A 21,362-nucleotide genomic window follows, 5' to 3' on the forward strand; every position below is an offset into this window, starting at 1 on the left:
AGCCCGAGGCTGTCCCCCCCCATCCAATGGGCTGCGGATGGGGGGGCTGATAGCCTTTGTTGTAAATGAAAAGATATTGTTTTTAGTAGCAGTACTACAAGTCCCAGCAAGCCTCCCCCGCATGCTGGTACTTGGAGAACCACAAGTACCAGCATGCGGCGGAAAAACGGGCCCGCTGGTACCTGTAGTACTACTACTAAAAAAATACCCAAAAAAACACAAGACACACACACCGTGAAAGTATAATTTTATTACATACATACACACATACATACATACTTACCTTATGTTCCCACGCAGGTCGGTCCTCTTCTCCAGTAGAATCCAAGGGGTACCTGTTGAAGAAATTATACTCACGAGATCCAGGGGTCCAGGGTCCTCGGGGAATCCAGGTGTAATCCACGTACTTGAAAAAAATAACAAAACGGACACCCGAGCCACGCACTAAAAGGGGACCCATGTTTGCACATGGATCCCCTTTTCCCGACTGCCAGAAACCCACTCTGACTGATGTCTAAGTGGGTTTCTTCAGCCAATCAGGGAGTGCCACGTTGTAGCACTCTCCTGATCGGCTGTGTGCTCCTGTACTGAGTGACAGGCGGCACACGGCAGTGTTACAATGTAGCTCCTATGCGCTCCATTGTAACCAATGCTGGGAACTTTCTGCTCAGCGGTGACGTCACTTTAGGTCAACCGCAGGGCAGAAAGTTCCCAGCATTGGTTACAATGGAGCGCATAGGCGCTACATTGTAACACTGCCGTGTGCCGCCTGTCACTCAGTACAGGAGCACACAGCCGATCAGGAGAGTGCTATAACGTGGCACTCCCTGATTGGCTGAAGAAACCCACTTAGACATCAGTCAGAGTGGGTTTCTGACAGTCGGGAAAAGGGGATCCATGTGCAAACATGGGTCCCCGTTTAGTGCGTGGCTCGGGTGTCCGTTTTGTTATTTTTTTCAAGTACGTGGATTACACCTGGATTCCCCGAGGACCCTGGACCCCTGGATCTCGTGAGTATAATTTCTTCAACAGGTACCCCTTGGATTCTACTGGAGAAGAGGACCGACCTGCGTGGGAACATAAGGTAAGTATGTATGTATGTATGTGTGTATGTATGTAATAAAATTATACTTTCACGGTGTGTGTGTCTTGTGTTTTTTTGGGTATTTTTTTAGTAGTAGTACTACAGGTACCAGCGGGCCCGTTTTTCCGCCGCATGCTGGTACTTGTGGTTCTCCAAGTACCAGCATGCGGGGGAGGCTTGCTGGGACTTGTAGTACTGCTACTAAAAACAATATATTTTCATTTACAACAAAGGCTATCAGCCCCCCCATCCGCAGCCCATTGGATGGGGGGGGACAGCCTCGGGCTTCACCCCTGGCCCTTGGGTGGCTGGGGGGGGGGACCCCTTGATTGAAGGGGTCCCCACTCCCCCAGGGTACCCCGGCCAGGGGTGACTAGTTGGATTTTTGATGCCACGGCCGCAGGGCACTATATAAAAGTGACCCCCGGCTGTGGCATTATCTGTCCAGCTAGTGGAGCCCGGTGCTGGTTTTAAAAATACGAGGGACCCCTACTCTTTTTGTCCCCCGTATTTTTGGAACCAGGACCAGGCGCAGAGCCCGATGCTGGTTGCTTAAATATGGGGGAACCCCTGTCATTTTTTTTCCCATATTTCGGCAACCAGGATCGGCTCAAAGAGCCCGAGGCTGGTTATGCTTAGGAGGGGGACCCCACGCAATTTTTTTTAAAATATTTGACAGTGTTTAATTTAAAATAAACAAAAAAAATGAACCCCAGCACGGATCACACAGATCCGGCCGAGATTCATTGTAAAAAAGTCGGCAGTGTTTTGCTAATCACTGCCGTAAAAATAGAAAAAAAACCACGAATGACATCGACATCGGAACAAAAGAAAAACCCGAATACGACAGCTTAGTAAATGAGTCGTAATCAATTCAAAAAGTTGCAGTTTTACACTTTCGATGTCATTCGTGATTGAACTTTGACCTGAAACGGGAAAATACGAATCTTAGTAAATTTACCCCATAGTCTCTATTTTGTTTTGGTGCTATATCTAGTGGGATTCAACAACCCATTTTTTGAGGGCAGCAGTCCACAATAGGGAAGATTAGTAATAATTAAGGTTTAGTTGTGACAGCTGACACACACTCCAGTATAGCGCTTTATATTTGGTTTTTAGTTTAGTTTTATTAAAAGGCCAGTAAAAAAATATACATTTTTTTTACACTTTCCTTAATTTGGGGTGCAGCTGATGGAGCCACGACACCCAGTCAGTACAGTAGTATATGTGGTCTCTCAAAAACACATAATATACTCTTTAAATATGATTTCGACTGAATTTTAAAAGACTAACTGTCTTTTTTGAAGTTTTTTTATTTTGGGGTGCAGATGACAGGGACATGACCACACTATTAAGTACAATAATATACGCTGCCTCTCAGAACCACAATATTCCCATAAAATATGATTTTTATTGAATTATAAAAAAAGGTATTTTTTGCACTTATCATTTTTTGAGGTGTAGCTGACAGGGTCATAGCTACATCCAGTAATACACATTAACTCTCAAGAACACACACACTTGAAATAGGATTTTAAATTGAATTATAAAAGACTGGAGATTGTTTTAGACACCAGAAAAAAAAGTATATTTTGCAATTTTATTTTGATTGCAGCTGATGGGGACACCCAATACAGTAAAACATACCTCCCCAAAACACAGTATTAAAATACATTTTAAATTGAATTATAGAAGACTGGATACTCATTTTAAAACATGTCATCTTTGGGGTGCAGCTCACTCAGACACAGCACAGTATCTTTGGGACAAAAAAGCTTGAAATCACAGGGGTAAATTTACAAAAATTTGTGTTGCTACCAATTTCAGCCGAGATAAATCTCGGCTGACATCGGCCATTTGGGATCACAAATTTAAAAAAAATAAGATTTTAAGCCTACCGGTAAATCTTTTTCTCCTAGTCCGTAGAGGATGCTGGGGACTCCGTAAGGACCATGGGGTATAGACGGGCTCTGCAGGAGACATGGGCACTCTAAGACTTTAGATGGGTGTGAACTGGCTCCTCCCTCTATGCCCCTCCTCCAGACCTCAGTTAAAGAACTGTGCACAGAGGAGACGGACAGTACGAGGAAAGGATTTTTGTTAATCTAAGTGCGAGATACATACCAGCCCATACTATCCACACCGTACAACATGGAATATACTAAACCAGTTAACAGTATGAAACAAAACAGCATCAGCCAGAGACTGATCTCAACTGTAACATAACCCTTATGTAAGCAACAACTATATACAAGTCTTGCAGAAATAGTCCGCACTGGGACGGGCGCCCAGCATCCTCTATGGACTAGGAGAAAAAGATTTACTGGTAGGTTTAAAATCTTATTTTCTCTTACGTCCTAGAGGATACTGGGGACTCCGTAAGGACCATGGGGATTATACCAAAGCTCCAGACCGGGCAGGAGAGTGCGGATGACTCTGCAGCACCGATTGAGTAAACATGAGGTCCTCATCAGCCAGGGTATCAAACTTGTAGAATTTTGCAAAAGTGTTTGAACCCGACCAAGTAGCTGCTCGGCAAAGCTGTAAAGCCGAGACGCCTCGGGCAGCCGCCCAATGAAGAGCCCACCTTCCTAGTGGAATGGGCTTTTACCGAATTAGGTAACGGCAATCCAACCGTAGAATGAGCCTGCTGAATTGTGTTACAGATCCAGCGAGCAATAGTCTGCTTAGAGGCAGGAGCGCCAACCTTGTTGGCCGCATACAGGACAAACAGTGCCTCTGTTTTCCGAACTCGAGCCGTCCTGGCTACATAAATTTTTAAGGCCCTGACTACATCAAGGGACTTGGAATCCTCCAAGTCCCCCGTAGCCACCGGCACCACAATAGGTTGGTTCATATGAAACGACGAAACCACCTTAGGCAGAGTTCTCAACTCTGCTCGATCCACATGGAAAATCAGATAGGGGCTCTTGTGAGACAAAGCTGCCAATTCGGACACCCGCCTTGCAGATGCCAAGGCCAGCAACATGACCACTTTCCAAGTGAGAAATTTTAATTCAACTGTTTGAAGAGGTTCAAACCAGTGAGATTTAAGGAACTGTAACACCACGTTCAGGTCCCACGGTGCCACAGGGGGCACAAAAGGAGGCTGGATGTGCATCACTCCCTTTACAAAAGTCTGGACTTCCGGGAGAGAAGCCAATTCCTTCTGAAAGAATATAGATAGGGCCGAAATCTGCACCTTAATGGAGCCTAACTTTAGGCCCATATCGACTCCTGTCTGTAGAAAGTGGAGAAAACGGCCCAGGTGGAAATCTTCCGTAGGAGCATTCTTGGCTTCACACCAAGATACATATTTCCTCCAGATACGGTGATAATGCTTCGCCGTTACCTCTTTCCTACCTTTGATCAGAGCAGGGATGACTTCCCCCGGAATACCTTTCCTAGCTAGGATTTGGTGTTCAACTGCCATGCCGTCAAACGTAACCGCGGTAAGTCTTGGAACACGCAGGGCCCCTGTTGCAACAGGTCCTCCCTGGGAGGAAGAGGCCACGGATCTTCTGTGAGCATTTCCTGAAGATCGGAATACCAGGCTCTTCGAGGCCAATCTGGAACAATGAGTATTGTCTGCACTCTTTTTCGTCTTATGATTCTCAATATTTTTGAGATGAGCGGAAGTGGAGGGAACACATAGACCGACTGAAACACCCATGGTGTCACCAGGGCGTCCACCGCTACTGCCTGAGGGTCCCTCGACCTGGAACAATACGTCCGAAGCTTCTTGTTGAGGCGTGACGCCATCATGTCTATTCGAGGAAGTCCCCAATGACTTGTTATCTCTGCAAAAACTTGTTGATGAAGTCCCCACTCCCCTGGATGGAGATCGTGTCTGCTGAGGAAGTCTGCTTCCCAGTTGTCCACTCCTGGAATTAAGACTGCTGAAAGAGCGCTTACGTGATTTTCCACCCAGCGAAGAATCCTGGTGGCTTCCGCCATTGCCACTCTGCTCCTTGTCCCGCCTTGGCGGTTTACATGCGCCACGGCTGTGACATTGTCTGACTGAATCAGAACGGGTAGGTCGCGAAGAAGATTCTCCGCTTGTTGTAGGCCATTGCTTGAATGCCGAACCTGCGACCCTCTAGAAGGTGAGCACTCTGAAGCCACCACAGGAGAGACACCCTGGCCCTGGGGGACGAGCTTATTTTCTGATGTATTTGTAGATGGGTCCCCGACCACATGTCCAGAAGGTCCCACTGAAACGTCCTCGCATGGAACCTGCCGAAGGGGATGGCCTCGTAGGCCGCCACCATTTTTCCTAATACTCAAGTGCATTGATGAACTGACACTCTTTTTGGTTTTAGCAGGTCCTTGACCATGTTCTGGAGTTCCTGGGCTTTTTCCGGTGGGAGAAAAACCCTCTTATTTTCCGTGTCCAGGATCATGCCCAAAAATGATAGTCGATTCGTCGGAATCAACTGCGACTTTGGTAGATTTAGAATCCAGCTGTGTTGCTGCAGCACTCTCAGGGAGAGCGACACGCTTTTCAGTAACTGATCTCTAGATCTCGCTTATATCAGGAGATCATCCAAGTATGGGATAATTGTGACTTCCTGCCTGCGCAGGAGCACCATAATTTCCGCCATTACCTTGGTGAAAATCCTTGGGGATGTGGAAAGCCCAAACGGCAACGTCTGAAACTGGTAAAGACAATCCTGTACAGCGAATCTCAGGTACGCCTGATGAGGGGGATAAATGGGGACATGAAGGTATGCATCCTTTATGGTTTTAGCCAAAAGCTCTATGCGCAGTGCACTGCTGCCGGCTTGCATAAACTCACACGAGGTCCCTTCACCCCTCACCAAAAGTGATACAATGCAAAAATAAAAACTGGAGAAAATTACTTTGCCGGCGCTGTCGGAATGTGGTTCTCATCAGATTGTGGCGTCAAACTTCCATTTGCATGGTATTCAGTTTCACCATAGGGAAATGAAACAGAGTTGCAATAGTGAAGCTTGTTTAATAAACACAGAGAACAATAACAATACAAAACAATGGGTAAAAACAAATGCTTTTGTCAAACACTACACCGATGGCTCCTGGTGATTAAAAAAATGCAGGCTAATTACCGGAAGACAATGGAACCGTGGCCAAACAGTTCCAAATTGCACTTGAATAAATGATGAAAGCTGGAACAAGTTGCATCAATATCCACGCTGGTCACCGGCAAACGACCTTGCACTCCTTATAGTCCTAGATGCCCCCAACACGTTTCCACTCCTAAACTGGAGTCTTTATCAAGGTTCCTGGTGTGTGTTGGTTTCCTATGACATGAACATATTTATATGTGAATTGTCCAATCACATGCCAAAGAGCACAGGTGGACCCTAAACATCAACTTCCTACTAAGTCCTTTGGCATCTGCTGTGCCCCTCCCAATTGGCTGTGTCCATAAACATAATCCTATTTACCATGGAAACTAATTCCCATAGTTCCCGTCATTTCGTCACTTCCGGTGACGTATGGCCATGTTGCCCTGGTGACCAGATGTAAATAATACACGGGATAATGAAGATTCTCCCGGAAATTATGTTTTGTTGGTTTCCATGGCAGCGCTCCCTCCCCTTCATGCTATGTCCCGAGACGCGTGTCTTGTCCTCCTTAGTGGCCATGTCGGACCACGTCACGTCACTTCCTGTGACACGCGTGCCGGTCTCCATGGCAACGCGGCACAACGTCAGACACTGTACTGTTCTTACAACTCGGAATAAGCTTTTAGATTTAAAGCTGTTCACATGGCGCTTAGTAGTTTACTTTATCATACGGTGTTCCAAAAACCCTGTGTTTCTCTGTTTATTCGATTGAAAAATGGCTTCAATGAGAGATAAAAAAAAACTGTTAGAACCGTGCTCTTAACTTGATAATGAGTAACATACTATGATTAAAAACATCTTAAGAGTTTAAACATTTAAAGTGCAATATTGGATATAAAGTGCTAGAAGTTCAAAGTGCATATATACCAAAAGTCATATCAGGTGTTAAAAGTGTGAGAGTATACAAACAAAAAATGAGACAGCGCTACCAACCTTGGTTTTGAGATTTAGGTTTATCTTTTTATAGTATACATGCACAAAGATGACAAAAAATATTAAATATAAACAAAAAGATACCGGCCAGTGTCACACTAATATGATTAATAGAATTAAAATTTAATCATAAAATACAATTCTTAATTAATTGCACCTCTATTTGAAAGAATTATTTTTATAGTATTAGCTTATCATTCAATAATGGTGCCAATAATAATTCATACATAAAATTTCCCTAGCGAATTAATGACAAGAATATATAACTCTGGACTTTATAATGAAGAGTGCTGTACTAACAGTCCCGGTAATTAGCACAATGAATTAATATGCCCCAATGAGCAAGCATATAATCCCTTATCCAGGCAGCCTTTCAATCATCCATATATGGCAAGGTTAGTATTATTATGTAGCCACACAAGATTCTCTTAGCCCAAATAGAAGAAGCAGTCCTGTGAGACTTGCAAGGAATAACAGCCAATTGCCAGGAATAGAAGCAGAGTTAGTAGATTAGGTTAGCCCCTGTTTTGCATTAATCCAGGATTAGAGCACATTTTGCCAAAGCACTCAAAATAGATGTTATCCTTTCTGGCTGCACAAGCTAGCAGCATAAGATTCTTGGGGTCACCAAAGCTTCACAACACTCATAACCCTGTGCACTGGGGTATGAGTGATAACAGTTCACCGGCCGGTAAATGAAAGTTGTGAGCCACACACCCGATATTGCAGGGGGTGAAAGACTGTCTCTTAACTCACAGTACTTGTCTTTATCCCTCTCAAACGCGTTTCTCCGCCTCAGGGTCCGTTTTCAGCGGCTTCATCAGTGTCAGATGTGTCTGCCTGTCTCATTGAAACTTTAAATACCGGACTCGCCGGTTCGCGCATGCGCATAGCGCTCGCGGTTCAAGCCTCACTTTCAACTGTACGTACTGGGCATGTGCGGCCAGCGTGTTCATTAACCGAATAACCTTTTTACTATTTCAAACCTCCTGCGCATTCCAACAGTGGCTCCATTGTGCATACATTGTCCAGAGCCATACAAACAAGGTCAAACACACCTTTTAACCCTATTGATCAAACAGCACATCTAAAATGCGTAATACATATATAAATAATAACAATGATCACACTATGGAAATATTAATCGTCATCATTATTAAAAATCTGCCCTCAATATAATATCAATACATTATTATCCACCTTATTTTTCTATATATACAAGCATACATATACACACACACATGTATACATATATGTATCCATTTAATTCACACACCAGTATTGTCGATCAAATTAATCCTAAACTAATGCCATCTAGTGGCCAATCTTTATATGGTCATGACCTAATAACCCACATATATAAATACATCAGTCACCACTACAGAGTTTCCAAAATCTCCCCCAAATAATCACAGTATCAGACCAATTCACATTGTTAATGCTCCAAATATATTATGCAATACACATTTCTATTAATTAAATCCCAATATGAATATTATTGATTGTTCAAAATAGTATCTCACCTAATATGACCCCAAATATATACTTTATCCATATAACGTCAACAGAACTAAGTTATTAAAGATTTGCCTTTACCCCTAATTGGAGCCAACCATTAACTTATAATACCTCATACACCTCTCAGGCGAGAAAATGGTCACTGTCAAAAAAGCATATATACATGAAATCCATTAAATTCCATTCAGTTCCACCGTATCATTAAGGCCGCCCGGCACCAACGTGTCCATTTTATATATCCAGAACACTTCCCTTCTACATAGAAGGTTATACCGATCTCCTCCACGTATTGTGTTCTTTATCTGTTCAATAGCTACCATTGTGCTACTTTCAAATTTTGAATTCTGGCATTGTGCTATATGACTGGACAGTGGGTGCCGTGCGCCTTTAGATACATAACGTCTATGTTCCATGTACCGAATATGCATAGTTCGTGTAGTCCTTCCAATATATTGTTTCCCACATATGCAAGTGATCACATAAATAATATATGTGGAATTACAATTTAAAAATTCCCTTATCAGGAATTCTTCTCCAGTGTTCGAAGATGTAAACAAAATGCTTTTTCTAGGTGCATTTTTACAAGACCAGCAACTAGACCTACCACATTTGTGGAAACCTTTTGGTTTTTCTGGTAACCACATTTTTTCAGATTTCAGTAGTTTCGATCTTTCAAAATGACTAGCGACCAGAATGGAACGCAGATTATCTGCCTTCCTAAAAATTGTTACTCCCTTTGGATCTAATTGAGGTTTAAGGACTTCATCTAACATTAAAAGGGGCATATTTTTCTTAATAACACATTCAATTTGACGGGCACACCCATTGTATTGTGTAGTAAAGGACATACTCCTTTTATCGTTCTCCTCAATAGTGTATTCACCCTATACCTTTTTTCTTTTTGTTATTCTCTTAGGTTTCAATAGTGTTTCCCTATCCATACATTCAACTTCACAAAAAGACTTCTCAAGTAGTTCTTGAGGGTATCCTTGTTCTGCCTCCAGCAGAATAAAGAAATTATAATTAAATCTGCGGATAAGGGTGGCGGGGTGGTTATATTAAATGTTGAGGATTATTTGCAGGAATGCTATAGACAACTCAATAATAATTATTTTTATTGTAAATTGGAAACCAACCCCACCACCCAATTCCAAAGAGAATATATGGAATTGTTGGATGAGGCCCTTGCGGGGGGTGCTATATCCAGGGAAACGTTTACATTTTTGTTATGTCCACACCCGGTCACAGCCACATTTTATTATTTGCCTAAAATCCATAAAACACTCATCAATCCACCAGGTCGTCCTATTATTTCGGGAGTGGGGTCTTTAACTAGCAATTTATCTTTTTTTGTAGATCACTTTTTGCAGGGTTATGTGGAGAGTCTGAGATCCCATATTAAAGATACACAACACTTTTTGAATCTAATTAGTCAAATTTCCTGGAAAAGCCATTTTTATTTAGTCACATGTGACGTTGAATCACTTTATTCAAATATTCCGCATATTGGTGGCATAAAAGCAATAGATGATTACTTATCTAAAGGTGGGGTCTCGGACTATTGTTACAGTAATACTGAGATCAGTTTTCTGGATATAGCACTCTCCGTACAGGATGGGAATTTAACAACTAAAACACATATCAAATCAGTAGATCAAAATACATATCTTCAATATGATAGTTCACATAAAAGAAACTGGAAAGAAAATATCCCCAGGGGTCAGTTTGTGCGTATTAGAAGAAATTGTTCATCACTGCATATGTATCAAATACAGGCAAGATCCTTGATGTCGTCCTTTGCAGAACAAGGATACCCTCAAGAACTACTTGAGAAGTCTTTTTGTGAAGTTGAATGTATGGATAGGGAAACACTATTGAAACCTAAGAGAATAACAAAAAGAAAAAAGGTATAGGGTGAATACACTATTGAGGAGAACGATAAAAGGAGTATGTCCTTTACTACACAATACAATGGGTGTGCCCGTCAAATTGAACGTGTTATTAAGAAAAATATGCCCCTTTTAATTTTAGATGAAGTCCTTAAACCTCAATTAGATCCAAAGGGAGTAACAATTTTTAGGAAGGCAGATAATCTGCGTTCCATTCTGGTCCCTAGTCATTTTGAAAGATCGAAACTACTGAAATCAGAAAAAATGTGGTTACCAGAAAAACCAAAAGGTTTCCACAAATGTGGTAGGTCTAGTTGCTGGTCTTGTAAAAATGCACCTAGAAAAAGCATTTCGTTTACATCTTCGAACACTGGAGAAGAATTCCTGATAAGGGAATTTTTAAATTGTAATTCCACATATATTATTTATGTGATCACTTGCGTATGTGGGAAACAATATATTGGAAGGAATACACTAGTGATGAGCGGATTCGGTTTTACTCGGTTTTACTCGGTTCTCAAAACCGAATCTTATTGGCTCACTGATGTCACGTGTTTTGGATAGCCAATAAGATTCGGTTTTGAGAACCGAGTAAAACCGAATCCGCTCATCACTAGACTACACGAACTATGCATATTCGGTACATGGAACATAGACGTAATGTATCTAAAGGCGCACGGCACCCACTGTCCAGTCATATAGCACAATGCCAGAATTCAAAATTTGAAAGTAGCACAATGGTAGCTATTGAACAGATAAAGAACACAATACGTGGAGGAGATCGGTATAACCTTCTATGTAGAAGGGAAGCGTTCTGGATATATAAAATGGACACGTTGGTGCCGGGCGGCCTTAATGATACGGTGGAACTGAATGGAATTTAATGGATTTTATGTATATATGCTTTTTTGACAGTGACCATTTTCTCGCCTGAGAGGTGTATGAGGTATTATAAGTTAATGGTTGGCTCCAATTAGGGGTGAAGGCAAATCTTTAATAACTTAGTTCTGTTGACGTTATATGGATAAAGTATATATTTGGGGTCATATTAGGTGAGATACTATTTTGAACAATCAATAATATTCATATTGGGATTTAATTAATAGAAATGTGTATTGCATAATATATTTGGAGGATTAACAATGTGAATTGGTCTGATACTGTGATTATTTGGGGGAGATTTTGGAAACTCTGTAGTGGTGACTGATATATTTATATATGTGGGTTATTAGGTCATGACCATATAAAGATTGGCCACTAGATGGCATTAGTTTAGGATTAATTTGATCGACAATACTGGTGTGTGAATTAAATGGATACATATATGTATACATGTGTGTGTGTATATGTATGCTTGTATATATAGAAAAATAAGGTGGATAATAATGTATTGATATTATATTGAGGGCAGATTTTTAATAATGATGACGATTAATATTTCCATAGTGTGATCATTGTTATTATTTATATATGTATTACGCATTTTAGATGTGCTGTTTGATCAATAGGGTTAAAAGGTGTGTTTGACCTTGTTTGTATGGCTCTGGACAATGTATGCACAATGGAGCCACTGTTGGAATGCGCAGGAGGTTTGAAATAGTAAAAAGGTTATTCGGTTAATGAACACGCTGGCCGCACATGCCCAGTACGTACAGTTGAAAGTGAGGCTTGAACCGCGAGCGCTATGCGCATGCGCGAACCGGCGAGTCTGGTATTTAAAGTTTCAATGAGACAGGCAGACACATCTGACACTGATGAAGCCGCTGAAAACGGACCCTGAGGCGGAGAAACGCGTTTGAGAGGGATAAAGACAAGTACTGTGAGTTAAGAGACAGTCTCTCACCCCCTGCAATATCGGGTGTGTGGCTCACAACTTTCATTTACCGGCCGGTGAACTGTTATCACTCATACCCCAGTGCACAGGGTTATGAGTGTTGTGAAGCTTTGGTGACCCCAAGAATCTTATGCTGCTAGCTTGTGCAGCCAGAAAGGATAACATCTATTTTGAGTGCTTTGGCAAAATGTGCTCTAATCCTGGATTAATGCAAAACAGGGGCTTACCTAATCTACTAACTCTGTTTCTATCCCTGGCAATTGGCTGTTATTCCTTGCAAGTCTCACAGGACTGCTTCTTCTATTTGGGCTAAGAGAATCTTGTGTGGCTACATAATAATACTAACCTTGCCATATATGGATGATTGAAAGGCTGCCTGGATAAGGGATTATATGCTTGCTCATTGGGGCATATTAATTCATTGTGCTAATTACCGGGACTGTTAGTACAGCACTCTTCATTATAAAGTCCAGAGTTATATATTCTTGTCATTAATTCGCTAGGGCAATTTTATGTATGAATTATTATTGGCACCATTATTGAATGATAAGCTAATACTATAAAAATAATTCTTTCAAATAGAGGTGCAATTAATTAAGCATTGTATTTTATGATTACATTTTAATTCTATTAATCATATTAGTGTGATACTGGCCGGTATCTTTTTGTTTATATTTAATATTTTTTGTCATCTTTGTGCATGTATACTATAAAAAGATAAACCTAAATCTCAAAACCAAGGTTGGTAGCGCTGTCTCATTTTTTGTTTGTATATTCTTCCTTGGAGGGTTTTTGGATCACCCCTCAGAGTTCAGCTGCTCTCACTCTGGTTAGTGATTAGCGCCAGGTGCACTTCCATTTCCAAAAGTGTGAGAGAATGCTTTTTTTTTTTTTTTTTAAACCTCATAAAAACCATTTAATTTCAAAATCAGCATTCAAACCTCCTGGCAAGAGTGTACCTAAATTAAAGATCATTTTCATTTCAGCCTGAGCTAATTGATTTGGTACATCCTTCCTTCTCCAATGACCTTTAATGTGTTTCAAACCACATAATTGTTTGATGGCGGAGGGATTACAGCCATGTTGTACTCTGAAATGTTCTGAAAGTGCATGGGTCGTCAGGCCTTTTTTAATATTCCTTAAATGTTCCCCAAGCCGTACCTTGAGAGGTCTTGATGTCCTACCTACGTACCACAACCCACAAGTACACTCTATTCCATAAATTACGTTTGAACTGTTACAAGTAATAAAGTCTATAATATCATGACTTTTTTCATTAACCTCAACACTAGTGATCTTGCTTTTATCGGAGTTAACCCCCCTACATCCTAAGCATAATCTGCATCTAAAGAAACCTTTTGACTTGATAGTACCCATTGCTTTCTTCGGCGGGAGAGCACTCTTCACTAAATTAGATTTTAAATTGGGTGCTCGTCTGAAGATGCATTTGGGTTTCATGGGTAATTTGCTTCCGATCACTGGGTCCTTTTTGAGTATTCCCCAATGTTTCCTGATCGCAGTTTCAATAGTTTTATATTGTGAACTGAATGAGGTTATAAAAGCCCACTCCGACTGGTCTTTTCTTTCCTCTTTGTTAGTTGGGTTAAATAACTGTTCCCTATCTATGGGCGGGTCTGGGACTGAGGGTCGACAGCACAAAGGTAGACACACTTTAGGTCGACGCCAATTGGTCGACACACCTTAGGTCGACATGGACAAAAGGTCGACATGAACAAGGTCGACATGGGAAAAGGTCGACATGAGTTTTTTATGGGGGGGGTTGTGTCGTTTTCTTCGTAGAGTGACCGGGAACCCCAATTAGTGCACCGCGTCCCCTCGCATGGCTCGCTTCGCTCGCCATGCTTCGGGCATGGTGCCTTCACTCCGCTACCGCTTCGCTCGGCACACTTTACCGTTCCAATCATAGTCCACGTGGATCGTTAAGTATGAAAAGGTTCAAAAAAAGAAAAAAATCGTGAAAAACTCATGTCGACCTTTTTCCATGTCGACCTTGATCCTGTCGACCTTTTGTCCATGTCGACCTAAGGTGTGTCGACCAATTGGCGTCGACCTAAAGTGTGTCAACCTTTGTGCTGTCGATCTGGAGTCCAGATACCCTATGGCCATAATCTTTTTCTTCGCATTATCCACCTTCTCTGGGTTATAACCTGAATCGATGAACCTATCCTGCATTTCCATTGCCTGTGTGGCAAATGTCTCCGTATCAGTACAGTTTCGCCTTAGACGTTTAAATTGACCCTCTGGTATTGAACTTAACCATTCCGGGTGATGGCAGCTTGTCATTTTTATATAAGCCCCCGAGTCCATTGGTTTTATAAAAAATTTTGTTCGAATTGACCCATCTTCAATAAAAACAGTGATATCTAAAAAATTGATGGTGGTGGCACTGTATGTAAAAGTAAGATGTATATTTAAAATATTGTCATTCAAATACATAAAAAATTCTTTGAGGAGATCCTCTCCTCCCACCCATAAAAAAATACATCATCTATATATCTCTTGCAGGACACTAGGTTCGCTCCAAAGGGGCAATTACTCCAAATGTTGTTTTCTTCCCATTGCCCCATAAAGATATTGGCGTAACTAGGAGAGAACCTGGTGCCCATAGCTGAGCCAACGTTCTGTAAATAAAAACTTCCGTTAAAAACAAAATAATTGTTTTCTAAAATGAACTTCACACCATTTAATAAAAATTCTTGTAAACCCGTGTTTAGGCTGCTTTTCCTCAGAGTGGTAGACAAAGCCTCAATGCCATCCTGGTGCTTAATAATGGTGTAAAGAGACTTGACGTCTGCTGTAACCAGAATGTAATTCTCTTTCCACTCAATTTGTTGTATGATTTCCAGAAAATTATTGGTGTCTTTTAAATGAGCCCTATTCCCTAACACTAAAGGCTGTAAGTGGAAATCTATGAATTCGGAGAGGTTAGATGTTATTGAACCTACTCCGGAGACGATGGGTCGTCCTGGGTGATTAATTGGATCCTTATGGACCTCTGGCAAAATATACAACACCGGAATGGTAGGTTCTTCGATCAGAATGAATTTCTTCTTCTCATGATATTATAGACTTTATTACTTGTAACAGTTCAAACGTAATTTACAGAATAAAGTGTACTTGTGGGTTGTGGTACGTAGGTAGGACATCAAGACCTCTCAAGGTACGGCTTGGGGAACATTTAAGGAATATTAAAAAAGGCCTGACGACCCATGCACTTTCAGAACATTTCAGAGTACAACATGGCTGTAATCCCTCCGCCATCAAACAATTTTGTGGTTTGAAACACATCAAAGGTCATTGGAGAAGGAAGGATGTACCAAATCAATTAGCTCAGGCTGAAATGAAAATGATCTTTAATTTAGGTACACTCATGCCAGGAGGTTTGAATGCTGATTTTGAAATTAAATGGTTTTTATGAGGTTTTTAAAAAAAAAAAAAAAAAGCATTCTCTCACACTTTTAACACCTGATATGACTTTTGGTATATATGCACTTTGAACTTCTAGCACTTTATATCCAATATTGCACTTTAAATGTTTAAACTCTTAAGATGTTTGTAATCATAGTATGTTACTCATTATCAAGTTAACAGCACGGTTCTAACAGTTTTTTTTTATCTCTCATTGAAGCCATTTTTCAATCGAATAAACAGAGAAACACAGGGTTTTTGGAACACCGTATGATAAAGTAAACTACTAAGCGCCATGTGAACAGCTTTAAATCTAAAAGCTTATTCCGAGTTGTAAGAACAGTACAGTGTCTGACGTTGTGCCGCGTTGCCATGGAGACCGGCACGCGCGTCACAGGAAGTGACGTGACGCGGTCCGACACGGCCACTATGGAGGACAAGACACGCGTCTCGGGACACAGCATGAAGGGGAGGGAGCGCTGCCATGGAAACCAACAAAACATCATTTCCGGGAGAATCTTCATTATTCCATGTATTATTTACATCTGGTCACCAGGGCAATATGGCCATACGTCACCGGAAGTGACGAAATGACGGGAACTATGGGAATTAGTTTTCATGGTAAATAGGATTATGTTTATGGACACAGCCAATAGGGAGGGGCACAGCAGATGCCAAAGGACTTAGTAGGAAGTTGATGTTTAGGGTCCACCTGTGCTCCTTGGCATGTGATTGGACAATTCACATATAAATATGTTCATGTGATAGGAAACCAACACACACCAGGAACCTTGATAAAGACTCCAGTTTAGGAGTGGAAACGCGTTGGAGGCATCTGGGACTATAAGGAGTGCAAGGTCGTTTGCCGGTGACCAGCGTGGATTTTGATACAACTTGTTCCAGCTTTCATCATTTATTCAAGTGCAATTTGGAACTGTTTGGCCACGGTTCCATTATCTTCCGGTAATTAGCCTGCATTTTTTTAATCACCAGGACCCATCGGTGTAGTGTTTGACAAAAGCATTTGTTTTTACCCATTGTTTTGTATTGTTATTGTTCTCTGTGTTTATTAAACAAGCTTCACTATTGCAACTCTGTTTCATTTCCCTATGGTGAAACTGAATACCATGCAAATGGAAGTTTGACGCCACAATCTGATGAGAACCACATTCTGACAGCGCCGGCTAAGTCATTTTCTCCAGTTTTTATTTATGCATCCTTTATGTCTAGCGATACCATAAACCCCCCCCCCCTCCCCCCCACCCCTTCCAGGATGGAGATCACTGCCCGGAGAGATTCCATCTTGAATTTGAACCTTTTCAAATACAGGTTCAGGGATTTTAGATTCAGAATGGGTCTGACCGAGCCATCCGGCTTCGGGACCACAAATAGGGTTGAATAATACCCCTTCCCCTGTTGCAGTAGGGGAACCTTGATAATCACTTGCTGTTGACACCGCTTTTGTATGGCAGCTGAAACTATTTCCCTCTCTGGGGGAGAAGCTGGCAAAGCCGATTTGAAAATTCGGCGAGGAGGCACTTCTTCGAACTCCAGTTTGTAGCCTTGGGATACAAGTTTGATCTCACAAGGATCCAAATCCGACTGAACCCAGACCTGGCTGAATAGTCGAAGACGTGCCCCCACCGGTGCGGACTCCCTCAGCGGAGCCCCAGCGTCATGCGGTGGATTTTGTAGAGGCCGGGGAGGACTTTTGTTCCTGGGAACTAGCCGTAGCAGGCGTTCTTTTCCTCTACCTTTACCTCTGGCGAGGAAGGAAGAGCCCCGACTCTTTCTGAACTTATGCGACCGAAAGGACTGCATCTGATATTGAGGTGTTTTCTTTTGCTGTGGGGGAACATAAGGCAGAAAAGAAGACTTACCCGCGGTAGCTGTGGAAACCAGGTCCGCGAGGCCCTCCCCAAATAAAACCTCACCCTTGTAAGGTAAAGTTTCCATATGTCTTTTTGAATCGGCATCACCCGTCCATTGGCGGGTCCACAGGGACCGTCTAGCAGAAACTGCCATGGCATTGGCTCTTGAACCCAACAGCCCAATGTTTCTTGCAGTCTCTCTCATATATAACGCTGCGTCTTTAATGTGACCCAAGGTCAACAAAATTATATATTTATCTAGGGTGTCAATGTCAGATGACAAGTTATCTGCCCATGCTGCAATTGCGCTACCCACCCATGCCAACGCTACTGCCGGTCTGAGCAGGGCACCCGTATGTGTATAAATTGATTTTAAGGTAGTTTCCTGTCTGCGATCAGCAGGATCCTTGAGGGCATCCGTGTCTGGAGACGGTAGCGCCACCTTTTTGGACAAGCGCGTCAAAACCTTGTCCACCATGGGCGAGGATTCCCACCGTAACCTGTCCTGTGAAGGGAAAGGATACGCCATAACAATTCTCTTGGGAATCTGCAGTTTCTTGTCTGGAGTTTCCCAAGCTTTTTCAAATAAAGAGTTCAGCTCATGAGATGGGGGATCAGGTTTCTTTTCCTTAAACATGCATACCCTCGTGTCAGGTACAGAGGGGTCCTCTGTGATATGCAAAACATCTTTTATTGCAATAATCATATAATGAATACTCTTGGCCACCCTTGGGTGTAACCTTGCATCATCATAGTCGACACTGGAGTCAGAATCCGTGTCGGTATCAGTGTCTGCTATCTGGGAAAGGGGACGTTTATGAGACCCCGAAGGGCCTTGTGACACAGTCAAAGCCATGGATTGACTCCCTGCTCTTTCCCTGGACTCTGCTTTGTCCAATCTTTTATGTAATAAAGTCACATTTGCATTTAAAACATTCCACATATCCAACCAATCAGGTGTCGGCGGTGCCGACGGAGACACCACAATCATCTGCTCTGCCTCCTCCCTAGACGAGCCTTCCGCTTCCGACATGCCGACACACACATACTGACACCCCCACACATACTGGGATATACAAATATGGGGACAGCCCCCCAATAAGGCCCTTTGGAGAGACAGAGAGAGAGTATGCCAGCACACACCCAGCGCCACTGGACACTGGAAACAAAGTCCCAGTCTGTACAGCGCTTTTATAGATATATAATACACTTTCTGCGCCAAATAAATGTGCCCCCCCCTCGTTTTTTGCCCTCTGTACTTGTGTTCAGCAGGGGAGAGTCCGGGAGCAGCTTCTTTGCAGCTTGCTGTGGAGAAAATGGCGCTGGTTAGTGCTGGAGGATCAAGCTCCACCCCCTCGACGGCGGGCTTCGGTCCCGCTCAAATTCTTTATACTGGTGGGGGTTTTGTAATATACTGCCTCCGTAGTACCTATTATCCGTGCCAGTGTCCCTTGAGGTAATTATTGCTGTCCAGGGCACCCCCCCTGCGCCCTGCACCCTTACTGTGCCGTATGTGTGTGTGAGTGTGGGAGCAATGGTGCCTCAGTGAAGATCTGAAGTCTTCTGCCGCCTGTGAATTCTTCTTTCTTCTTATACTCACCCGGCTTCAGGCTCTGTGAGGAGGACGGCGGCGCGGCTCCGGGACAAACAGCGAGGACGACACCTGTGTTCCGACCCTCTGGAGCTAATGGTGTCCAGTAGCCTAAGAAGCAGAGCCTATCAGTTAAGTAGGTCTGCTTCTCTCCCCTCAGTCCCACGATGCAGGGAGCCTGTTGCCAGCAGTGCTCCCTGAAAATAAAAAACCTAACAAAAGTCTTTTCAGAGAAACTCAGTAGAGCTCCCCTGTAGTGCATCCAGTCTCCTCTGGGCACAGGATCTAACTGAGGTCTGGAGGAGGGGCATAGAGGGAGGAGCCAGTTCACACCCATCTAAAGTCTTAGAGTGCCCATGTCTCCTGCGGAGCCCGTCTATACCCCATGGTCCTTACGGAGTCCCCAGCATCCTCTAGGACGTAAGAGAAAACCCACTGTAATTTACAAAGCTATTGTGTTTTCTTAACTTGAGTTTTCCAATGACGATATCCTTTGCATTGCCGGGCAGTGTTTTACAGAGGAATTTAGTTAAATACTTTCAGACATCACGCAATGAAACCCAGCCGGATCAGTGAGATCCATGCAAGACTTCATTATATTCAGTATTTAACTAGTTATTCTAAGGCCACAAGATGTTTTACTGGGGTATCCTAACTTTTTCTTGGGTGCCATATTAAGAAAACTACCTCATGTTACGTAACCTTTTAGAAATGTCATCCTGCCGAATGTCTCAGCTCTGTCTCCTGTCTGGAAGAGCTTACTATAGTCTTACCTCCCATTGCAACTACATGTTTCCACCTCTGCAGTCTGCAGTGATTTTGGGGTCTATTTACTAAGCCTTGGACGGAGATTAAGTGAACACAGATAAAGTACCAGATAATCAGCTCCTTGGTGTCATGTCACAGGCTGGGTTTGAAAAATGATAGTTATGAGCTGATTGGCTGGTACTTTATCTGCGTCCACTTAATCTCCATCCAAGGCTTAGTAAATAGAACCCTTAGTAGGGATCAGTATGAAATACCTCCAATCAAAATCCCGACTGTCAAAATCCCGACAGCAATTGACCGACATGGTCAAAATACTGACATTTAAAATGTCGACAGTTCAAAAAAAACGACATGAGTTTTTATTGTTTTTTTGGTGTGTATGTCGACATAAGTCAACATGGACACCATATAAGTGTACAGCGTCCCCTCGCATGGCTCGCTGCACTCGCCATGCTTCGGGCACCATTATATTCCCTCTTCAGGTCCACTGGGATGGTAAAGTATGAGCAAGTCAGTTTTAATAAAAAAATCATTAAAAACTCATGTCGACTTTTTTGACCTGTCGACATTATAAATGTCTGTATTTTGTCCATGTCGGGATTTTGACCGTCTGGATTTTGATTGTCAGTAAATTGACTGCATCCCCCCTTAGTCACATGCAGCTGTAGGGAGAGCCGGCCCAGCAGTGACATTGCTGAGTTGGGCAAAGCATTTACCACGTCCGTGGGGAAATGTAATAGGGGCTGAGTTTGCAGAGGTCCAGTAAAACCAACCTTGTAAATGATTCCAGACACCTCGGCAAACTCAGCCCCTATTATATTTCCTCCTGGAGTCCAGGCAGAGGTGTCTAGAACTCTGGAGGAAACTCGGACAGGGAGTGGGGCTGGAAGAGGCGTGTTTGGGGGGGCACATTTGGCTGCCCCTGCTCTAAGGAAACATTCTTTGGCCTCACATATAACTGACCATCATCTATATACAGTAAATCAAGAACATTTTCACTGGCACATAACTATAGCCTAATAGCTGATATACACAGCACACCAACAATTGTATCTACTGTACTCTGTATTATTCTGTCAGTGATGACATCATGCTGAGTGTCAGGTTGGAAATGATAAGCAATAACTTAATGCAGATCCCTCATTTCTCAACAGGATATCGGGCTGTGGTCTGACCTCCTCCTGCTGTGATGATCTCCGCTCTGTTATTACTACAAACCGCTCTCTGACAGGAATGTACCTGTCAGACAATGATCTGGGGGACTCTGGAACAAAACTTCAGGAGTGTGTGAGGCCACCTCTGGAGATTCTGGTGTAAGATTATTGAATTACTGT

The 21,362-nt window shown here is 42.7% G+C and overlaps 1 protein-coding gene across 2 annotated transcripts in view; it reads left to right on the top strand.

Moving 5' to 3' along the window:
• The window catches only part of LOC135054721 (NACHT, LRR and PYD domains-containing protein 12-like), a 411,740-nt gene that overhangs the window by 341,842 nt on the left and 48,536 nt on the right, over positions 1–21,362 (top strand). For both annotated transcript variants that reach the window (XM_063958010.1, XM_063958009.1), the window contains one exon: positions 21,183–21,341. In XM_063958010.1, coding sequence (XP_063814080.1) covers positions 21,183–21,341 — 159 coding nt within the window. The remainder of the gene's footprint in view (positions 1–21,182; positions 21,342–21,362) is intronic.

This window comes from Pseudophryne corroboree, chromosome 3, assembly GCF_028390025.1.
Source record: "Pseudophryne corroboree isolate aPseCor3 chromosome 3, aPseCor3.hap2, whole genome shotgun sequence".
In the NCBI taxonomy this organism is placed as follows: Eukaryota; Metazoa; Chordata; class Amphibia; order Anura; family Myobatrachidae; genus Pseudophryne; species Pseudophryne corroboree.